Below are 19,379 nucleotides of genomic sequence, written 5' to 3' on the forward strand. Positions count from 1 at the left end.
ATGAAGGCTCCTCTGACCAAGAAGACATGAGTGACAGGGAGGAGGAGAGTGGGGCAGACAGCTCAGAAGGAGATCAATTATCTCTCTCCTCCTTGGATTCAGAACAAGAGTTAATGATACAGCCACGCATGCGGAGAGCGATGAATAGGCAGCAACAACTGAGAGATTATTATCAAAGAAAATGAGGCCACCTGTGGTTGGGTGGGGCTGTGGTAATTAGTAAGGCTGCTATAAATAGCAACGTATGGGTTTAGCCATTGTGGAGGATTATCTGATCCTTGTGTTTCGTGCCTGACTTCGCCCTTTGTGTGGTGATTTTCCCCCGCTTTGAAACTAAACCAGAGCAAAGGGTGTTTCACTTTGTGAAAGAAGAAGGACTGTGAATTGCCTCGCAGCTGCAAGATAAGTATCTCAGAACTGATAAGGGACTTGTACCAATTACCAGGTTGTTTGGAGACGAGTGCTCTTTGCTATAGAAAAAGAGGGCTTAAGTTAATTTTCGTTATAAAGAACATTGTTTTGAATTTTCAAATGTGTGTGTGTGTGAAATTTGTACTTTTGAATTTTTGGGAGGATTCTACCAGAGAGCCAGACAGAACAGGTGTGAGCAATCACGCATGTGCGATGGAATGCACCCACGCTATTTCAGCACCCGAGGAAAAAAAGTCTCGCCATCACTGGCATAGACAACGATAAAGGGGATTTGGGGAGGGACAATGTGGAATATGATGAATACCCCACAACGGGCTGGAAATTTTCCAATATTTTTTTTTTTTTTGTAAAAGAATGGGCTGAGAAATTCAATTAACCTGAAGATCACATGAGAATGCAGATTGCTGACCAAGATTTACTGCCCACGGGTTGGACTTAGTAGCCGGAGCCTAATATCCATGCCAAAGACATAATAACAAGAGCAAAGTTGTGTAACCCCCATTCAGTGGTCGTAGCAACTTCAAACGGCCCTAAGTCGAGGACCATCTGTAATATATAAAACCAAGATAGGGTTGGATCCGCCACGCATTCTTTTTTGCAACCGGAGAAGAAGAAAAAATGCATAATGAGTTAGGAATCATGAAAATGCCTCTAGATGTTGGCTTTGGCGTTTTTATAAGTCTTTATAAATTTTTATAGAAAATATGCAACATCTAACAAAATAAATAAAACAAATTTGAATCAGAGGTGCCTAGCGATCCGCTTCGAAAAAATCTGCAGGGCAGAGGGGAACGGAAGGGTGGGATTGGGTGGGGGTGTTGTCCATTGGTTTGCTTCCGTTGGCTACTAAATTTTAAGAGAACTCGTTCTCAGTAGTGCTCAAGAGCGACCGATCGCGCTTTTTAGCAAGGTGGAAAAAAAATACCGCTGTCCATTTGAAAAGATTTTTTTAAAAAAAAAAATCCCAGCTCCTTCTCTAAGAGTCTGTATTGTCAATCTTTGAACGTCCCATGTAGCTGTTTCAGCTTCTTTTATTCTTTTAGTGCATGTGCTAAAGATTCCTCATCATGGTTATCAATCCTCACGGACGAGGGACATCCCCCCCTCCTTCACTGGCTGTTCTGAAGAACCCTATGCCGAGATCTTCTAAGGAAGGAGGTCTCTCCAAACATCCCTTCCAAGTAGGCTCGAAATAGCAAGCGATAAGGCCCACCCCAAAATTGATCTCCGATACAGGCATCTATCCAGTGTAATTCAGCTTGAAAAGTACACCGCCTCCTCGGTTGCTAGATGATGGATGGAGAAGAGGGTTCTTCTGTTTGCTAGGTTCTACCTCCCCCGTAACAGGGAACACAAAGGTCTTGCCGTCATGCTCAAGAGCCCAAACGCATCTGAAAATCCATAACCAAAGGCAGGTTTGGAGGATCCCGATGGGAGATACACATGTCCGATGATCTGATTAGCTATTCAGGGGGCGGCCGAAGGGTCCTCAGCTTCTTATCATCCAGCCCTTTCCAATACTTGAAGTTGTTGTCTAGGTGTTGCATCAGATTTGGTAGATCTGCAAAAGCTGGGAAATAATAATAATAATAATAATAATAATAATAATAATAATAATTTATTAGATTTGTATGCCGCCTCTCTCCGAAGACTCGGGGCAGCTCACAACATAACAGCAATACAGTGTTCCCTCGCTTTTCCGAGACCGCCTGCAAAAGTCGAATTTCCGCGAAGTAGAGATGCAGAAGTAAATACACTATTTTTGGCTATGAACAGTATCTCAAGCCTTCCCTTAACACTTTAAACCCCTAAATTGCAATTTTCCATTCCCTTAGCAACCATTCAGATTATTACTCACCATGTTTACTTATTAAAGTTTATTAAAAAAAAATTTTTATTAAAAGCAGACGAAAGTTTGGCGATGACATCGGGTGGGAAAAACCGTGGTATAGGGAAAAAACCCACGAAGTATTTTTAAATAATATTTTTGAAAAACCGAGGTATAGACTTTTCGCAAAGTTCGAACCCGTAAAAATCGAGGGAACACTGTACAATATGAATACAAATCTAATGTTAAAAAATTTAAAAATATGCTGGCTCTGTTAAAAAGTGCTATTGCTAACATGTTGTAAGCCGCCCTGAGTCTAAGGAGAAGGGCGTCATAAAAATTGAATAAAGAAATAAATAAATAAACTAATTTAAAATACATTGTTATAAAAACCTATCTGCTATACAATCATACACACAAAATAAGAATGGTGATAGCAATAGTGTTTAGACTTATATACTGCTTCACAGTGCTTTGCAGCCCTCTCTAAATGGTTTGCAGAAATTAAGCATCTTGCCCCCAACAATCTGAGTCCTCATTTTACCGGCCTTTGAAGGGCGGAAGGCTGAATCAACCTTGAGGCTGGGTGAGATTTGAACTGCCAAACTGCAGGCTTTTTGCTTCTGTGCATATGCAGAAAGCAAAGTCTTGCGAGAGGATGCATACATGTTTGAGATTTCGGTGATTTGTTTGCTTCTGCGCATTAGCAGGAACAAAAAATTGCAGAATTCTCTCTCTCGCACTCATGCCCTCACAAGATTTTCTCGCTAGGATGTGACCAAGTTAAGATCATTGAGACCCCTGGTTTTTTTTTTAATGTTTTCCCCTTCCAAATATCAGAAGGCAGCACTGCCATTGTTCAGTAGCATATCATCAAGAGAAACAGTTAGAAGGAATTCGGGAGAGGTCATGAAAAATCTACTACAGTGTTCCCTCGATTTTTGCAGGTTCAAACTTCGCGAATAGCCTATACCACAGTTTTAAAAAAAATATTAATTAAAAAATACTTCGTGGTTTTTTTCCTATACCACAGTTTCTCCCACCCGATGCCGTCATACGTCATCGCCAAACTAATATTTTTTGCAAATAAATAACAAAAAAAATAATTATTGTTAATAAATAATTATGTTTATAAATATCAGGATCACTAAGTGTCTTATTCAATGGTGAGTACCAGTAATAATGGTGAGTAAATGGTTGTTAAGGCAATGGGAAATGGTAATTTAAGGGTTTAAAGTGTTAAGGGGTGGCTTGTGATACAGTCCATAGCCAAAAATTGTGTATTTACTTCCGCATCTCGACTTCGCGGAAATTTGACTTTCGCGGGCGGTTTTGGAACACATCCACCGCAGAAATCGAGGGAACACTGTACAACCCATCCTGGACCACAAGTTGCCCGCTAATGTCCTTGAGCGAACCAATCACGACTATAGATTGCCCTCTCGACCACAATCCTTCCACCACCCAATCAGTATTGAAGACTGCATGCAAAAAATGGACAATCCCTCCTGGTCGGTCATAAGTTTTCTCTTTCTTCGGTGTGAGAGAGAAAGAAATGTCTTACCATCCCAAGCATCGAACATGTCCATGATGAAATAATCAATGAACGAGATTTGAGATTTAGGAATGCTGCAGGTATTCCTGTCAAAAACCGGCATCACCACAGGCAAATTTTGCCTCTTCTCGTCATCGGTCTGCAAAACAACAACAACCAATGCACATAATTATTTGGTTTATTGCTACTAACAGTTGTCTCCTCTAGTCCCATCAGTGTTGTTGTAGCTATAACCCTGGGGGGAAAGATGGAGAAGGTGCAAATATCCACTTATATTTTTGAGTAATGAAAGTAACATGGCAAGAAACCGAGATATCCCAAGGGTGCTTTTCCAGGAGGCAACTATCTATCTACCTATCTACCTACCTATCTATCTATCATCTATCTATCTATCATCTATCATCTATCTATCTATCTATCTATCTATCTATCTATCTATCTATCTATCTATCTATCTATCTACATATCTACCTACCTACCTACCTATCTATCTACATATCTATCTACCTACCTATCTATCTACCTACCTACCTACCTACCTATCATCCATCTATCTATCTATCTATCTATCATCTATCTATCATCTATCTATCTATCTATCTATCTATCTATCTATCTATCTATCTATCTATCTACATATCTACCTACCTACCTACCTACCTACCTATCTATCTATCTATCTATCTATCAATTTAAAGCCCTTCATGGCACCGGACCAGAATATCTCCAGGACCACCTTCTGCCGCATGAATCCCAGTGGCCTGTTAGGTCCCAAAGAGTTGGCCTTCTCCAAGCCCCGTCGACTAAACAGTGTCGGCTGGTGGGACTCAGAGGAAGAGCCTTCTCTGTGGCGGCCCTGACCCTCTGGAACCAGCTCCCCCCAGAGATTAGGACTGTCCCCACCCTCCTTGCCTTTCGTAAACTTCTTAAAACCCACCTCTTCCATCAGGCATTGAGGAACTGGGACATCTCCCCCTTGCCTATGTAGTTTTATGTATGATATGTTTGTGTGTATGTTTTTATATACTGGGGTTTTTAGGCTTTTTAATGTAAAATTGTTATTTTAGATTTTAATATTAGATTTGTTACTATATATTGTTCTTATGATTGCAGTGAGCTGCCACGAGTCTGCGGAGGGGGGCAGCATACAAATCTAATAAATAATAATAGTAATAATAATATATATATATATCTCTATCATCTCTCTCTCTATCTATCTATCTATCTATTTATCTATCTATCTATCTATCTATCTTTATCTATCTATTTATCTCTATCTATCTATCTATCCATCCAATATATATGCTGCTCAATCCAAAGTGGACTCAGAGCGACTAACAATACAATACAATACAATTAAAATACAATCAAAATTGCATAATAAAATCAGTAATATAATAATAAAATAATATCTTTAAAAGAAACATACACAAACAGCAGTTAATCTAATTCCAGACCTGCCAGAAAAGCCAGCTCTTAACGGTTTTCCGGAAGACCGGTAGGGAGGGGATAGTGCGAATCTCTGGGGGCAGTTGATTCCACGGGGTCGAAGCCACCACAGAGAAGGCTCTTCCCTGAGATCCTACCAACCAGCATTGCTTGGCGGATGGGACCTAGAGAAGGCCGACTATCTGTTTTTTCTTTGAAGATGTTTCGCTTCTCATCCAAGAAGTTCCTTCAGATCTGACTGGATGGTGGGGAATGGAAGGATTTATATTCCTTGCAGACAGCTGGTCATTTGCATTCTTTTAGAGAGTTATTCAGGCTACTTGGAGGTTCATCTGTGTCATCATGACCTGGATGACTGAGGACCTCCATAGACATAAAGAGAGGTACAGAGATACTTATGAACTTAATGTGTGTGATTGAGGAAACCACAGGGAGTGTGGAGGCCCTGTTTCCTCCCAGGAGATTCCTAGAGAGGCTCCATGGAGGCTTCTCCCCACCTTTTCCAGCCCTATTTCCTCCCAAAAGATTCCTAGAGAGGCTCCACGGAGGCTTCTCCCCACCTTTTCCAGCCCTGTTTCCTCCCAAGAGATTCCTAGAGAGGCTCCACGGAGGCTTTTCCCCACCTTTTCCAGCCGTTTCCTCCCAGGAGATTCCCAGAGAGGCCCCATGGAGGCTTCTCCCTGACTTTTCCAGGTTACAGTTTCAGAGGCTCAGGTTTGTAAGTGGAAAATGGTTCTTGAGAAGAGGCAAAAAAATCTTGAACACCTGGTTCTTATCTAGAAAAGTTCTTAGGTAGAGGTACCCCTGTATTATTATTTTTTATTGAGGGGCAAGAACTCAAGGGCCACCAAATAGATTTAGAGGCCAATGAAATCTGGGGAAAGTCTCGCCTCCATCTCCTTTTTCATCACCTGGGAAAAAAGAAGACCGACATGTAGTGGGAATTTCTTCAGCTTGGTGTCTTAACAGTAACTCACCTGTGCAAAATACTCCTCTGAGATCCGGCCTGCCCACTCAATGCACTGTTCCAATGAGCGGCAGGGGTTGGAAACATCAGCACACTTAATGAGCATCCGCTTGATCAGGATTCGATTCTCAGCAGACGTGAGGACGTTATTGATGGGCTCCCCATCGCCATTGGTACTCTTAGGGACACAAAATTTACAAACATGATCGCATTATTTCTTTTGTTCATTAAACGTGAAACTCAGTCAACTGAATAAATACCACTGATACCAACTTGATACAAGTTGCTGCCAGTATCCTACATATCAATCATCATCATTATCATCATCATCATTATTTTCATCATCATCCACGGATCTAATACAAATCTAATAAATAATAATAATAATAATAATAATAATAATAATAATAATAATAATAATAATAATCTCTTTTATTCATTAAACATGAAACTCAGTCAACCGAACATTTTAAAAAGTGTCATAAATACCACTGACTGGTGTTAATGGGTTGCTGCCAGAATCCTAGATATCAACCAAATATCTTCTTAAACTATAGGATGTTCCAAGTAGCACAGTTTCTTGTAGTTCTGCTGCTGTTATTGCAGAAAGCTGCAATTTCTTGATGTGTTTTGTGACATTTTTGGACATGGTACCAAATAGATTCAATGGTCAGGTCACGATATTTCATAATTTTTCCCCAGTTATATTTCTTCAAGTCTGGCATTGTTGTTGTTGTTGTTGTTGTTGTTGTTGTTGTTGTTGTTGTTATTATTATTATTATTATTATTAGTAGTAGTAGTAGTATTTCAACAATAGAACAAAGCAAACGAGATCACTATGCTGGATTTCATATTTCATCACGAATTATGTGTGTCAATCCAAGTAAAGTGCCCTTTTGCAATTAATAGATGGAGATTATCATTATTATTATTATTAGTATTATTATTAGTATTATTATTAGTACTATTCTTAGTATTATTATTATTAGTAGTAGTAGCATTAGTATTATTAATATTATTAGTAGTATTATTAGTAGTATTAGTATTAGTATTATTAGTATTATTTCAACAATAGAACAAAGCAAACGAGATCACTATGCTGGATTTCATATTTCATCACGAATTATGTGTGTCAATCCAAGTAAAGTGCCCTTTTGCAATTGACAGATGGAGATTATTATTATTATTATTATTATTATTATTATTATTATTATTATTATTATTATCATTATTAAACTTCAGACAACAAATCTTGATGTCTGAATTAGTTTGTTAATTGCATTTGTACGCCACCCCTTTCCGAGGACTAATACTTCAAAAGTTTTTTTTCCAGGGTTAATTTACATGTCTTCTGCTCCCAACATTTTGTAGGGATGAATTTTCAGTTCCTTCATTATCCTGGCAGCTTTTCCCTCAATCTGGATCAATTTATTCTCACCTTTCTTAAACTGTGATATCCAGAACCATCATATCTAGATTTTATTCAAAGCAGAATCAAGGCAGAATGCTTCTGTAAACTAGAATAGGGTTTTGGTTTTCTACCCTTCTTTGCGTTTACAAAGATATGCTGGGTGAGGTTAATTTTCAATCTGTTCAAACAATTCAGATCAACCCTCGCCTTGTGATTCGCTCCAGTTTACCTTTCCATTTTTGTACAGAGCCTCTGGAGAAACGTGCAAATTTTAAATGGGGAAAAGTTGCTACGCACTACAAAAGACGTGGTCACAAAAACGGGACACTTCAGTTCCCATTCCAGGCACAATCTCTTCGTTGACGTTCATCTCAAAAACTGCTGGGAATATTTAAAGGAATTGGGGCTTCTGCTCCTGTCTTGAAATACTTGGGCTTGGTCCAGTTTTTGGCTGAATAAATGGAAACAGTTCATGGGAACCTCAAAGAAGCCCTTTGTGAAGAGCGCGGAAACCCTCTCCTCCCGCGAAGGCTTCTACAAGCACTAGTAATGCGGAGGAAGCCTTCAATCCACTGTGCAAAAGTAAACAGCAGAGTGAAAAAAGCAAAAAAAAAATTTAAAAAGGCCAAGGGAAGCTAAATTTTTAGCAAGTCTGTTTCTCCCAGGCCAATATTTCTTCCGGGATGGAGATAACTCGTCAAAGCATCACAGTCTCAATTGGAAAATGGCAAGCGTAATTCTTTGGGGAAAGGGCTTTAAAACCCTCAAATTTATGTATTTATTTATTTTATTTGTTAGAGTTGGAAGGGACCTTGCAGGTCATCTAGTCCAACCCCCTGCTCGAGCAGGACACCCTAGTGTTGGTTATGACCTATAAAGCCCTTCATGGCACCGGACCAGATTATCTCAGGGACCGCCTTCTGCTGCACGAATCCCACAGAGTGGGTCTTCTCCGGGTCCCGTCAACTAAACAATGTCGTTTGGCGGGGCCCAGGGGAAGAGCCTTCTCTGTAGCAGCCCTCTGGAACCAACTCCCCCCGGAGATTAGAATTGCCCCCACCCTCCTCGCCTTTCGTAAGCTCCTTAAAACCCACCTCTGCCGTCAGACATGGGGGAACTGAGATAGTCTTTCCCCCTAGGCCTTTACAATTTATGCATGGTATGTTTGTGTGTATGTATGATTAGTTTTACAATAAGGGTTTTTTAGTTGTTTTAGTATTGGAGTTACATGCTGTTTTTTATTGTTGTTGTTAGCCGCCCCGAGTCTACGGAGAGGGGCGGCATACAAATCCAATAAATAAATAAGTGAGTGAGTGAGTGAGTGAGTGAGTGAGTGAGTGAGTGAGTGAATGAATGAATGAATAAATAAATAAATAAATATCACCCCATGTTGCAAATCCTATATTTTGAAAAAAAAAAATTTCCTCCTCAGCTGTTTTGTAGAAACAAAGTGGCAAACATGTCAAAATTTACATCTTCCAAAACCTGGAGCATTTAGACATAGTAAAAGATAGAACCGTTTCAAATTGGAATAAAATGGGGACAAGCTCATTCTTCCCCCCCCCCTCCACACACGCTCCTACGCTGAAAGAATACCTGTTCAAATGCCCCTTTTAAATTAAAAATAAAGAACAAGACAAATACTTCCTCTGAGATTGAATAGACTCACACTAAAAAGTCCATTTTGGCAGGGAGAGGGGTAATTGGGTCTTATAGAGCAAAAAATACAGTACAGTATCTCCCTTTTACAAAAGGAAACAAAAACTTTACACAAGTTTATCCCTAAACATTTCCCTGGGTGTTTCATCTGTTTTTGATCAACCTGATAAAGAAGAAGAGGAATTCATTTCAAAACATATCTCAGTGTCTTCTGCTGGCCCTTCTACTTCGTGGTAGGACGTCTTACCCCATTCTCATCCAGGGCAGCCAAAGGCTTGTTGATGCTGTTGACAAACTTGTTGACATGCTCAAAATGTTTGGTCATTTCTGTGGCCAAGACCATATCAATAATGGCTTGTCGGAGAGTTCGGTATTCATTCCTAGATAAAAGAAGAGGAAAAGCGGGGGTGGGGGGGATAGGTGGAGAATTGTGCTGTTTTAATACAGCTATCTATTAAATCATATTAATGTCAGTGTTCCAAATAACATCCAAGAAATAAATCAGAGTCCAAATCTTGGCCTTCTTCCAAGTTCCTATTAATTAATTAATTAATTAATTCATTCATTCATTCAATCAATCAATCAATTTTTATGCCGCCCTACTCCTTAGAAACAGGGCGGCTTACAACAAGTTAGCAATAGCACTTTTTAACAGAGCCATGTTGGTTATGAACTGTAGTCATCCCGATGCTAACTTTCCCTACAGTCCTCCACCCAGGTTAAGGATTCATCTCTTGTCCCCACACCCACTAGTTCATCACATGGACCACTCTGGTTCGCTCAACATCCATGATCCTCCCCTATACTTCCAGCTGATGCTGAACAAAGGATGACCTTGAATCTCTGGAAAGATTTTCTTTTGTGGCTAGTGTCTTTCCCTCTCATTCAACTGCCTCTTCCCAATTCCCATATATAATTATACAATATATAAATATAATTATACAGAGCTGAAGGGATTGAATACTGTAGCCTAGAGGTTAATTCTCTGCCTTACAAGGCAAAGGTTGCAAGTTCAAGTCCCAGTGAGGGTATGGCTAACTGATGAGGCCAAAATAAGGCCGGAATAGATGTATCCTAGTCTCCCTTAATTTTCAAATTCAGCAAAAACAATACAATATAATACGTTATATAATATATCAAGATTGAGAGACACAATATATATAGAATATATAGAATATACAAATAATGTATACTGCTGAAAAAAATAAAGGGAGCACTCAAAGAACACATCCTAGATCTGAATGAAATGAAATATTCTCATTGAATATTTCATTTGCACAACTATTCCATTTGCACAACAGCATGTGAAATTGATTGTCAATCAGTGTTGCTTCCTCAGTGGACAGTTTGATTTCACAGAAGTTTGATTCACTTGGAGTTATATGGTGTTGTTGAAGTGTTCCCTTTATTTTTTTAAGCAGTGTATAAATAAATTATATATTTAATGTATAAAATGACCCACACTCCTTATACCTTCCCTCTTGAACTATTCATATATCATCCATATATCATCACAAAGTCAAAACAAATCCTTTTTCGAAACTATGTCGACGCCGCAAGCCCTTCTTAGAGAATCCCGGGATTTTAGAAACCTACCTCTCCATGTTTTTAAAAATGTTGCATTTATCATCTCGAGTGGTGATCTGGAAGGCCAGCGCTGCGTGGTGGCTCTCCAATACCGCCGTGTCGTTATACAAAATGGCCAGTTCGCTTCCGGCATTGCACAGGAAAGAATTGGTTCGCCCCGGATGATCCACGTCGTGGACGGTGGCAGCTATCAAGGCAGCAACTTCATCGATGGGATCCAAGGTTTGCTGAGAAGAAGAAGAAGAGGGAGAGGAGGAGGAGGAGGAAGAAGAAGAAGACGAGGAGGAGGAAGAGGAGGAATAAGAAGAGGAAGAGGAAGAAGAGGAGGAGGATGAGGAAGAAGAAGGGGAAGAAGGGAAGGAGGAAGAGGAGGAGGAAGAAGTAGAAGTAGTAGTAGAAGAAGAAGAGGAGGAGAAGGAGGGGTGAGGGGAGGAAGAAGAAAAAGAAGAAGACAAGACGAAGAAGATGAAGAAGACAAAGAAGAAGATGAAGAAGAAGAAGAGGAGGAGGAAGAAGAGGAGGAATAAGAAGAGGAAGAGGAGGAGGAGGAGGAAGAAGAAGAAGAAGAGGAAGAAGTAGAAGTAGTAGTAGAAGAAGAAGAGGAGGAGAAGGTGGGGGGAGGGGAGGAAGAAGAAAAAGAAGAAGAAGATGAAGAAGATGAAGATGAAAAAGAAGACGAAGAAGAAGAAGAAGAAGAAGAGGAGGAGGAGGAGAGGAGGAGGATGGGAAAGAAGAGGAAGAGGAGAAGGAAGAAGAAGGAGGAGGAGGAGAGGAACAGGAAGAAGAGGTAGAAGAGGAGGAAGAAGAGGAGGAGGAAGAAGTAGAAATAGAAGAAGTAGGAGGAGGAGGAAGAGGACGAGGAGGAGGAGAAATAAGAGAGAGTGAGTAAGTGGCTGGGAGAGGCTCAGGAAGACAGACTCAGCGTAATGTTAGAAAAATGGATGTTGTTACAGCTATAGTTCAAGAACGTCCCCTCAGGAAATTTCAGGGCACCTCGTGTGATCTCATTGCAGTCAAACAAGAAGCGATTAGATGGTTCGCTTCCTTAGATATTGTGCTGCAAGTAGTCCTGGGGCTGCGACTTTAATCGAGCCCAAAATTTCTGTTGCTAAGTGAGCTTTGCTCCATTTTACTGTATAATGAAGTCGGCGCACTTCATTTTTAATTTTTTTTACATACCTTATTTTTTTGGAGTATAAGAAGCACCTTTTTCCTCCCTAAAAGAGGGTGATAATTTGGGTGCATCCTATACTCTGAATGTAGCTTTTTTTACCCCCAGCTCTAACTAGCTGCTAACAATCTTCCCAGCTCTTACCTTGCAGGCTCTTTCATTGTTTCTCTCTGCAAAGAATGTTTTCCAAGCCCCCAGCCTTTGCTCTACTTGCGACAAATGTTTCTTTCCAGGTGCTAATGATTTTTCCCAGCTCTTACTGGCTTGCAAGCTCTTTCATTGTTACTCTCTGCAAATAGTCTTTTTAAAGCCCTAACCAGGGGATAAAATAATGCACTGATGCTGACCAGACTAAGGACGCTAGCCGGATGAATATCTGGCAAGCAGATTCTTTTCCTTATACTCCATGTTGTGGTTAGCTCTGGCCCAGCTCCTGCCCCAAGGACTGTGGGTGTGGGGGAGACATCCACATGCTGCAGGCCTGTTTTGCCCCCGGTGGAATCTGATGATGAAGGCTCCTCTGACCAAGAAGACATGAGTGACAGGGAGGAGGAGAGTGGGGCAGACAGCTCAGAAGGAGATCAATTATCTAGCTCCTCCTTGGATTCAGAACAAGAGTTAATGATACACCCACGCATGCGGAGAGCGATGCATAGGCAACAACAACTGAGAGATTATTATCAAAGAAAATGAGGCCACCTGTGGGTGGGTGGGGCTGTGGTAATTAGTGAGGCTGCTATAAAGAGCAGCCTATGGGTTTGGCCATTGTGGAGGATTATCTGATCGTTGTGTTTCATGACTGCTTTACTGACTTTGACCTTTTGTGTGCTGATTTTTCCCCGTTTTGAAACTAAACCAGGGCAAAGTGTGTTTCACTTTGTGAAAAAAGAAGGATTGTGAATTGCCTCACAGCTGCAAGCTAAGTATCACAGAACTGATAAGGGACTTGTACAAATTACCAGTTTGTTTGGAGACAAGTGCCCTTTGCTATCCCAAAAGAGGGCTTGATTTAAGTGAATTTTCATTATAAAGAACATTGTTTTGAATTTTCAAACGTGTGTGTGTCTGAAATTGTATCTGTGCATTTTTGGGAGGATTCTATCAGAGAGCTCAACAGAACACTCCAGTGCGTCTTATACTTCGAAAAACACGGTATAATATAAAATGTATTAGTGCAATATATCAGTGACCTCTGTAGATGCCATGCACTAAATAAAATAAAAATGAAATAATTTTTTTTAAAAAAATCCAGTCCTAGACCTTATATAAAGCCCTGAGGGTTCGTGGACAAGATGCTTGAATGCCAAAAGTATCCAGAAGTGTAAACAATCTTAAAGGCAGTGGTGGGGAACAGCTTAGTAATAGGGTGGAAAAAAATTCTAAAATAGCTCAATGAGAAATCAGCCGACGCCGCAAAATGCTATCTGGCAATTTTGGGCGGGATGGAAAATTGGAGGTTGGGAAAAGGATCGGAGAATGAGAGGGATCAACCTGGAGGGAGCCAGGCTACATTGAACTTTGAAATTTATGTTTATTTAGATTTGTATGCCGCCCCTCTCCGCAGACTTGGGGCGGCTCACAACAAAGTGCAAAAAACAATTTACAACAAATCTAAATTTCTACTAAAAACATTTAAAAAACCCCATTTTCTAAACAGACATACATACACACATACCATTCATAAATTGTATTTCCCCGGGGGAGATGTCTCAGTTCCCCCATGCCTGACGACACAGGTGGGTCTTAAGGAGCTTACGAAAGGCAAGGAGAGTAGGGGCAGTTCTAATCTCCGGGGGGAGTTGGTTCCAGAGGGCCGGGGGCCGCCACAGAGAAGGCTCTTCCCCGGGTCCCACCAAGCAACATTGTTTAGTTGACGGGACCCGGAGAAGGCCAACTCCGTGGGACCTAACTGGTCGCTGGGATTCGTGCAGCAGAAGGCGGTCCCGGAGGTAATCTGGTCCGGTGGCATGAAGGGCTTGATAGGTCATAACCAACACTTTGCTCCTCAGGCTTCATGGGGCTTTACTGAAGCATGGGGAGAGTGAAAACAGCCGAAAGGAAGGCTGAAAATCAGCAGGCCAGCACATACAGGCACACTGGAGCCGATATAGGACAATGCCTCATGTGCCCTCGGATATTGCTCCATGTGCCATCTTGGGACATGTGACATAGGTCCACCATCACTGGAAGGGGCCTTGGAGGTCTTCTAGTCCAAGCCCCTGCTTAGGCAGGCAACCCTACACTACTTCAGACAGATGGTTATCCAACATCTACTTAAAAACTTCCAGTGTTGGAGCATTCACAACTTCTGGAGGCAAGCTGTTCCACCGATCAACCGCTCTGACTGTCAGGAAATTTCTCCTTAGTTCTAAGTTGCTTCTCTCCTTGTTTAGTTTAGCTTCTTCTTGTTCCGCCCTCAAGTGCTTTGGAGAATAGGTGGACTCCTTCTTCTTTGTGGCAACCCCTGAGATACTGGAAGACTGCTATCATGTCTCCCCTGGTCCTTCTTTTCATTAAACTAGCCATGGCCAGTTCCTGCAACCATTCTTCATATGTTTTAGCCTCCAGTCCCCTAATCCTCTTTGTTGCTCTTCTTTGCACTTTTTCTAGAGTCTCAATATCCTTTTTGCATCGTGGCGACCAAAACTGAATGATTATCCTATACCTTGTGGACTTCAACTCCCAGAATTCCTGAGCCAATCATGCTACTCCAGGAATTCTGGGAGTTGAAGTCCACATGTCATAGAAGAGCCAACTTTGCCTACCCTTGCCCTATACCATTCCAACTTTGCCTACCCTTGCCCTATACCATTCCAGAAAAATAGCTGTCTAATATTTTCTTTAAAACTTCCAGTGTTGAAGCATTTACAATTCCTGGAGGCAAATTGTTCCACTGATTAATTGTTCTCATTGTCAAGAAATTTCTCCCTGGTTTTAGGTTTCCACTTGAACCAACTCTTCTTTCCATCCGTTGTTTCTTATCCTGACTACTTTGGAGAAAGGCTTACCATCTTCTTTCTTTCTTTCTTTCTTTCTTTCCTTCCTTTCTTTCTTTTTCTTTCTCTCTCTCTTTCTTTCTTTCCTTCTTTCTTTCTTTCCTCTTTCTTTCTTTCTTTCTTTCTCTCTATCTCTCTCTTTCTTTCTTTCCTTCTTTCTTTCCTCTTTCTTTCTTTCTTTCTTTCTCTTTCTTTCTTTCTCTTTCTTTCTTTCCTTCTTTCTTTCTTTCCTCTTTCTTTCTTTCTCTTTCTTTCTCTCTCTCTCTTTCTTTCCTTCTTTCTTTCTTTCCTCTTTCTTTCTTTCCTTCCTTCCTTCTTTCTTTCTTTTTCTTTCTTTCCTTCTTTCTTTCTTTCCTTTTTCTTTCTTTCTCTCTCTCTCTTCCTTTCCTTCTTTCTTTCTTTCCTTTTTCTTTCTTTCCTTCCTTCCTTCCTTCCTTCTTTCTTTTTTATTTAATTCAACTTCTATGCCGCCCAATCCCAAAGGACTCAGGGTGACTTACAACAATATAAAGTTGCAAACACCATAAAAATAAGTCAAATATAACAGTATAAAACTATAAAACCCTAATTAAAACTATCCAATCAGCACACTTGCCTACCATATTCATGCAATTTGGCCACGATAGATTGGTGGCCATCCCCCTTAGACTTACTTTTACTCTTTCTTTAGAGAGGAAATAGGCCGTGGCGTGAAGCACATCCGCCGAGTGGGTTGAATTGTGGTAAGAGTTGGATAAGTGATAATTGGCTTCTATGACTTGCAACCAAGACCTCAGCGTCGACTCAGAGCAGCCGAGATACTCACAGATCCGAAAGCGAGCAAACAGTTTGAGACCAAGATAAACTAAAGGCCTGGAGGGGCAGAGAGAGAAAAAGAAGTTACTGTAATTCATTTTCTCCCGTTCTTACTGCACCAAAAGCCAAATACAGTGGTACCTCTACCTAAGAACGCCTCTACTTACGAACTTTTCTAGATAAAAACCAGGTGTTCAAGATTTTTTTGCCTCTTCTCAAGAACCATTTTCTACTTAAGAACCCGAGCCTGGAAAAATTTCGCGGGCCCCAGGGGAAGAGCCTTCTCTGTGGCGGCCCCAACTCTCTAGGAACCAGCTCCCCCCAGAGATTAGAACTGCCCCTACCCTCCTTGCCTTTCGTAAACTTCTCCAAACCCACCTTCGTCGTCAGGCATGGGGAAATTGAGATATCTCCCCCGGGCCTATATAATTTATGTATGGTATGTTTGTAGGTATGCCTGCTTAAAAATGAGGGTTTTTAACTATTTTAAATTTTAAATTGTATATTATTAGATTTGTTATGAATGGTTTTATTGTGTTGTGAGCCGCCCCGAGTCCACGGAAACGGGCGGCATACAAATCTAATAAATAAATAAATAAATAAATTTGAGAGCGGCACGAAGGCCCGGTCAGTTTCCTGCCATTTCCTGTGGGTTTCTCTCTCTGGTGCAGTGTATGGGAGGCAGCCTCGCGCCGGGTGTATGGGAGGCGCGTGCTCCTCCTCGCGGCCTCAGAGTCCCTCTTTTTTTTTTTTTAAAGCCTTAAAGTTTTGGATTTTTTTTAATTCCCCTCACCTCACCTTCTTCCTTCGGCAGCGACTGTCCTCCTCCTCCTCTTCTTCTTCCTCCTCCTCCTCCTCCCACCCAAATTCCGAGCTTTTATTTCTTTCCTAATGGGTTTGCACGCATTACAGTATTTGCTTTTATATTGATTCCTATGGGAAAAATTGCTTCTATTTATAAACTTTTCTACTTAAGAACCTGATCACGGAACGAATTAAGTTCTTAAGTAGAGGTACCACTGTAACCACAAGAAGAATCAGAGCCCTTAGCTAGGAGATCAATCTCTTCTGGAATGTTGCTTTGTTTGCTTCTCCTACAAACCTTTTATGAGTAGCAGCCTCCAACTCGAAAATATTAAAATCCCAGTCTTGTTCGTTTTCCATTGCTTGGGCTATCCTGGGCGGGATGTCGTTCAGAGAGATGGGCGAGATCAAACTGCCCGGTGCTTGATGGGTTTCTATTGAAAAAAGAAAGACAGAAGGATGAACAGCTGGATCATTCATGACAAAAAGAAATCAGGAACAACAATACCTGGATGGGTGTCCCCAAACTCAAACTCAACCCACACAAGACGGAGTGGCTGTGGGTCTTGCCTCCCAAGGACAATTCCATCTGTCCGTCCATAACCCTGGGGGAGGGAATTATTGACCCTCTCAGAGAGGGTCCGCAACTTGGGCGTCCTCCTCGATCCACAGCTCACATTAGAGAAACATCTTTCAGCTGTGGTGAGTGGGGCGTTCGGCCAGGTTCGCCTGGTGCACCAGTTGCGGCCCTATCTGGACCAGGAGTCACTGCTCACAGTCACTCATGCCCTCATCACCTCGAGGCTGGACTACTGTAACGCTCTCTACATGGGGCTACCTTTGAAAAGTGTTCGGAAACTTTAGATCGTGCAGAATGCAGCTGCGAGAGCAATCATGGGCTTTCCCAAATATGCCCATGTTACACCAACACTCCGCAGTCTGCATTGGTTGCCGATCAGTTTCCTGTCATAATTCAAAGTGTTGGTTATGACCTATAAAGCCCTTCATGGCATCGGACCAGAATATCTCCGGGACTGCCTTCTGCTGCACGAATCCCAGCGACCAGTTAAGTCCCACAGAGTGGGCCTTCTCCGGGTCCCGTCAACTAAACAATGCCGCTTGGTGGGATCCAGGGGAAGAACCTTCTCTGTGGCGGCCCCGGCCCTCTGGAACCAACTCCCCACAGAGATTAGAATTGCCCCCACGCTCCTCGCCTTTCGTAAGCTACTTAAAACCCACCTCTGCTGCCAGGCATGGGGGAACTGAGATACTCTTTGCCCCTAGGCCGTTACAATTTTATACATGGTATGTCTGTCTGTTTGGATTTTATTTTAATGAGTTTTTAATTGTTTTTAGTATTGGATTATTATTATATGCTGTCTTATTATTGCTGTTAGCCACCCCAAGTCTCTGGAGAGGGGCGGCATACAAATCCAATAAATAAATAAAAATAAATAAATAACAACAGAGTTGGCAGGGACCTTGGAGATCTTCTAGTGCAAGGTGCACATTTGAGTGAAGCGCATGTGCACATTATGATTATGATTATGATTGTGATTGTGATTGCGATTGTGATTATGATTGATTATTATGATTATTTATTAGACTTGTATGCCACCCCTGTCCTGGGACCCGGGTCAGCTCACAACATAATGCAAACAATATGTATACAAATCTAATAGTTAAAAGTATAAACAGTCAATTTACATGCACAAACTCACATTTTCAATTCTGGGTAAACCGTTTTGTTAAATTATGTAAAGCCCACATCTGGAGAGGATCAGTAATGGGTTGCAGCCGGTACTGCTGGGATTGGGGTTCCGGTAGCGGAAATTGAGAGAGGTACGCATCTCCGTGCCCCCAACTCATGCACACGTAGGTGGCGTTCAACTCCCAAAATTCCTCAGCTGGAATTCTGGGAGTCCCCACGGATTTAAAATAGCCCACGGGAGAAATTCAACAGTGTCGGCTGGCGGGCCAGCGAGGAAGGGCCTTCTCTGTGGCTGCCCGGGCTCTCTGGAACCAATTACCCCCTGAGATTGGGGCCGTTGATCTCACAATTTGCGAGGTCCGGTCTTGAATGTTATGTATGTGTTGTGGCTAGCTCTGGCTCAGCTCCTGCCCCAAGGAATGTGGATGTGGGGGAGACATTCACATGCTGCAGGCCTGTTTTGCCCCCGGTGGAATCTGCTGATGAAGGCTCCTCTGACCAAGAAGACATGAGTGACTGGCAGGAGGAGAGTGTGGCAGACAGCTCAGAAGGAGATCAATTATCTAGCTCCTCCTTGGATTCAGAACAAGAGTTAATGATACAGCCACGCATGCGGAGAGCGATGCATAGGCACAACAACTGAGAGATTATTATCAAAGAAAATGAGGCCACCTGTGGTTGGGTGGGACTGTGGTAATTAGTGAGGCTGCTATAAATAGCAGCCTGTGGGTTTGGCCATTGTGGAGGAGTATCTGATCGTCGTGTTTCGTGCCTGCTTTACTGACTTTGACCTTTTGTGTGCTGATTTTTCCCCGCTTGGAAACTAACCCAGAGTAAAGTGTGTTTCACTTTGTGAAAGAAGAAGGACTGTGAATTGCCCCACAGCTGCAAGCTAAGTATCACAGAACTGATAAGGGACTTGTACAAATTACCAGTTTGTTTGGAGAGGAGTGCTCTTTGCTTTACCAAAAGAGGGCTTCGTTTACGTGAATTTTCATTATAAAGAACATTGTT

The 19,379-nt window shown here is 41.7% G+C and overlaps 1 protein-coding gene across 1 annotated transcript in view; it reads right to left on the minus strand.

Moving 5' to 3' along the window:
- Window positions 1-1,090: 1,090 nt before the first annotated feature.
- Window positions 1,091-19,379, minus strand: part of LOC139156015 (high affinity cAMP-specific and IBMX-insensitive 3',5'-cyclic phosphodiesterase 8A-like) — a 37,976-nt gene continuing 19,687 nt past the window's right edge. The window contains exons 12-18 of the mRNA XM_070731379.1: window positions 16,953-17,088; window positions 15,709-15,907; window positions 10,898-11,115; window positions 9,549-9,681; window positions 6,242-6,409; window positions 3,825-3,954; window positions 1,091-2,002 (exon numbers count right to left, since the gene is read on the minus strand). Of these exons, the coding sequence (XP_070587480.1) occupies window positions 1,896-2,002; window positions 3,825-3,954; window positions 6,242-6,409; window positions 9,549-9,681; window positions 10,898-11,115; window positions 15,709-15,907; window positions 16,953-17,088 (1,091 nt within the window). The 3' untranslated portion in view covers window positions 1,091-1,895. The remainder of the gene's footprint in view (window positions 2,003-3,824; window positions 3,955-6,241; window positions 6,410-9,548; window positions 9,682-10,897; window positions 11,116-15,708; window positions 15,908-16,952; window positions 17,089-19,379) is intronic.

This window comes from Erythrolamprus reginae, unplaced genomic scaffold, assembly GCF_031021105.1.
Source record: "Erythrolamprus reginae isolate rEryReg1 unplaced genomic scaffold, rEryReg1.hap1 scaffold_217, whole genome shotgun sequence".
NCBI lineage: Eukaryota > Metazoa > Chordata > Lepidosauria > Squamata > Dipsadidae > Erythrolamprus > Erythrolamprus reginae.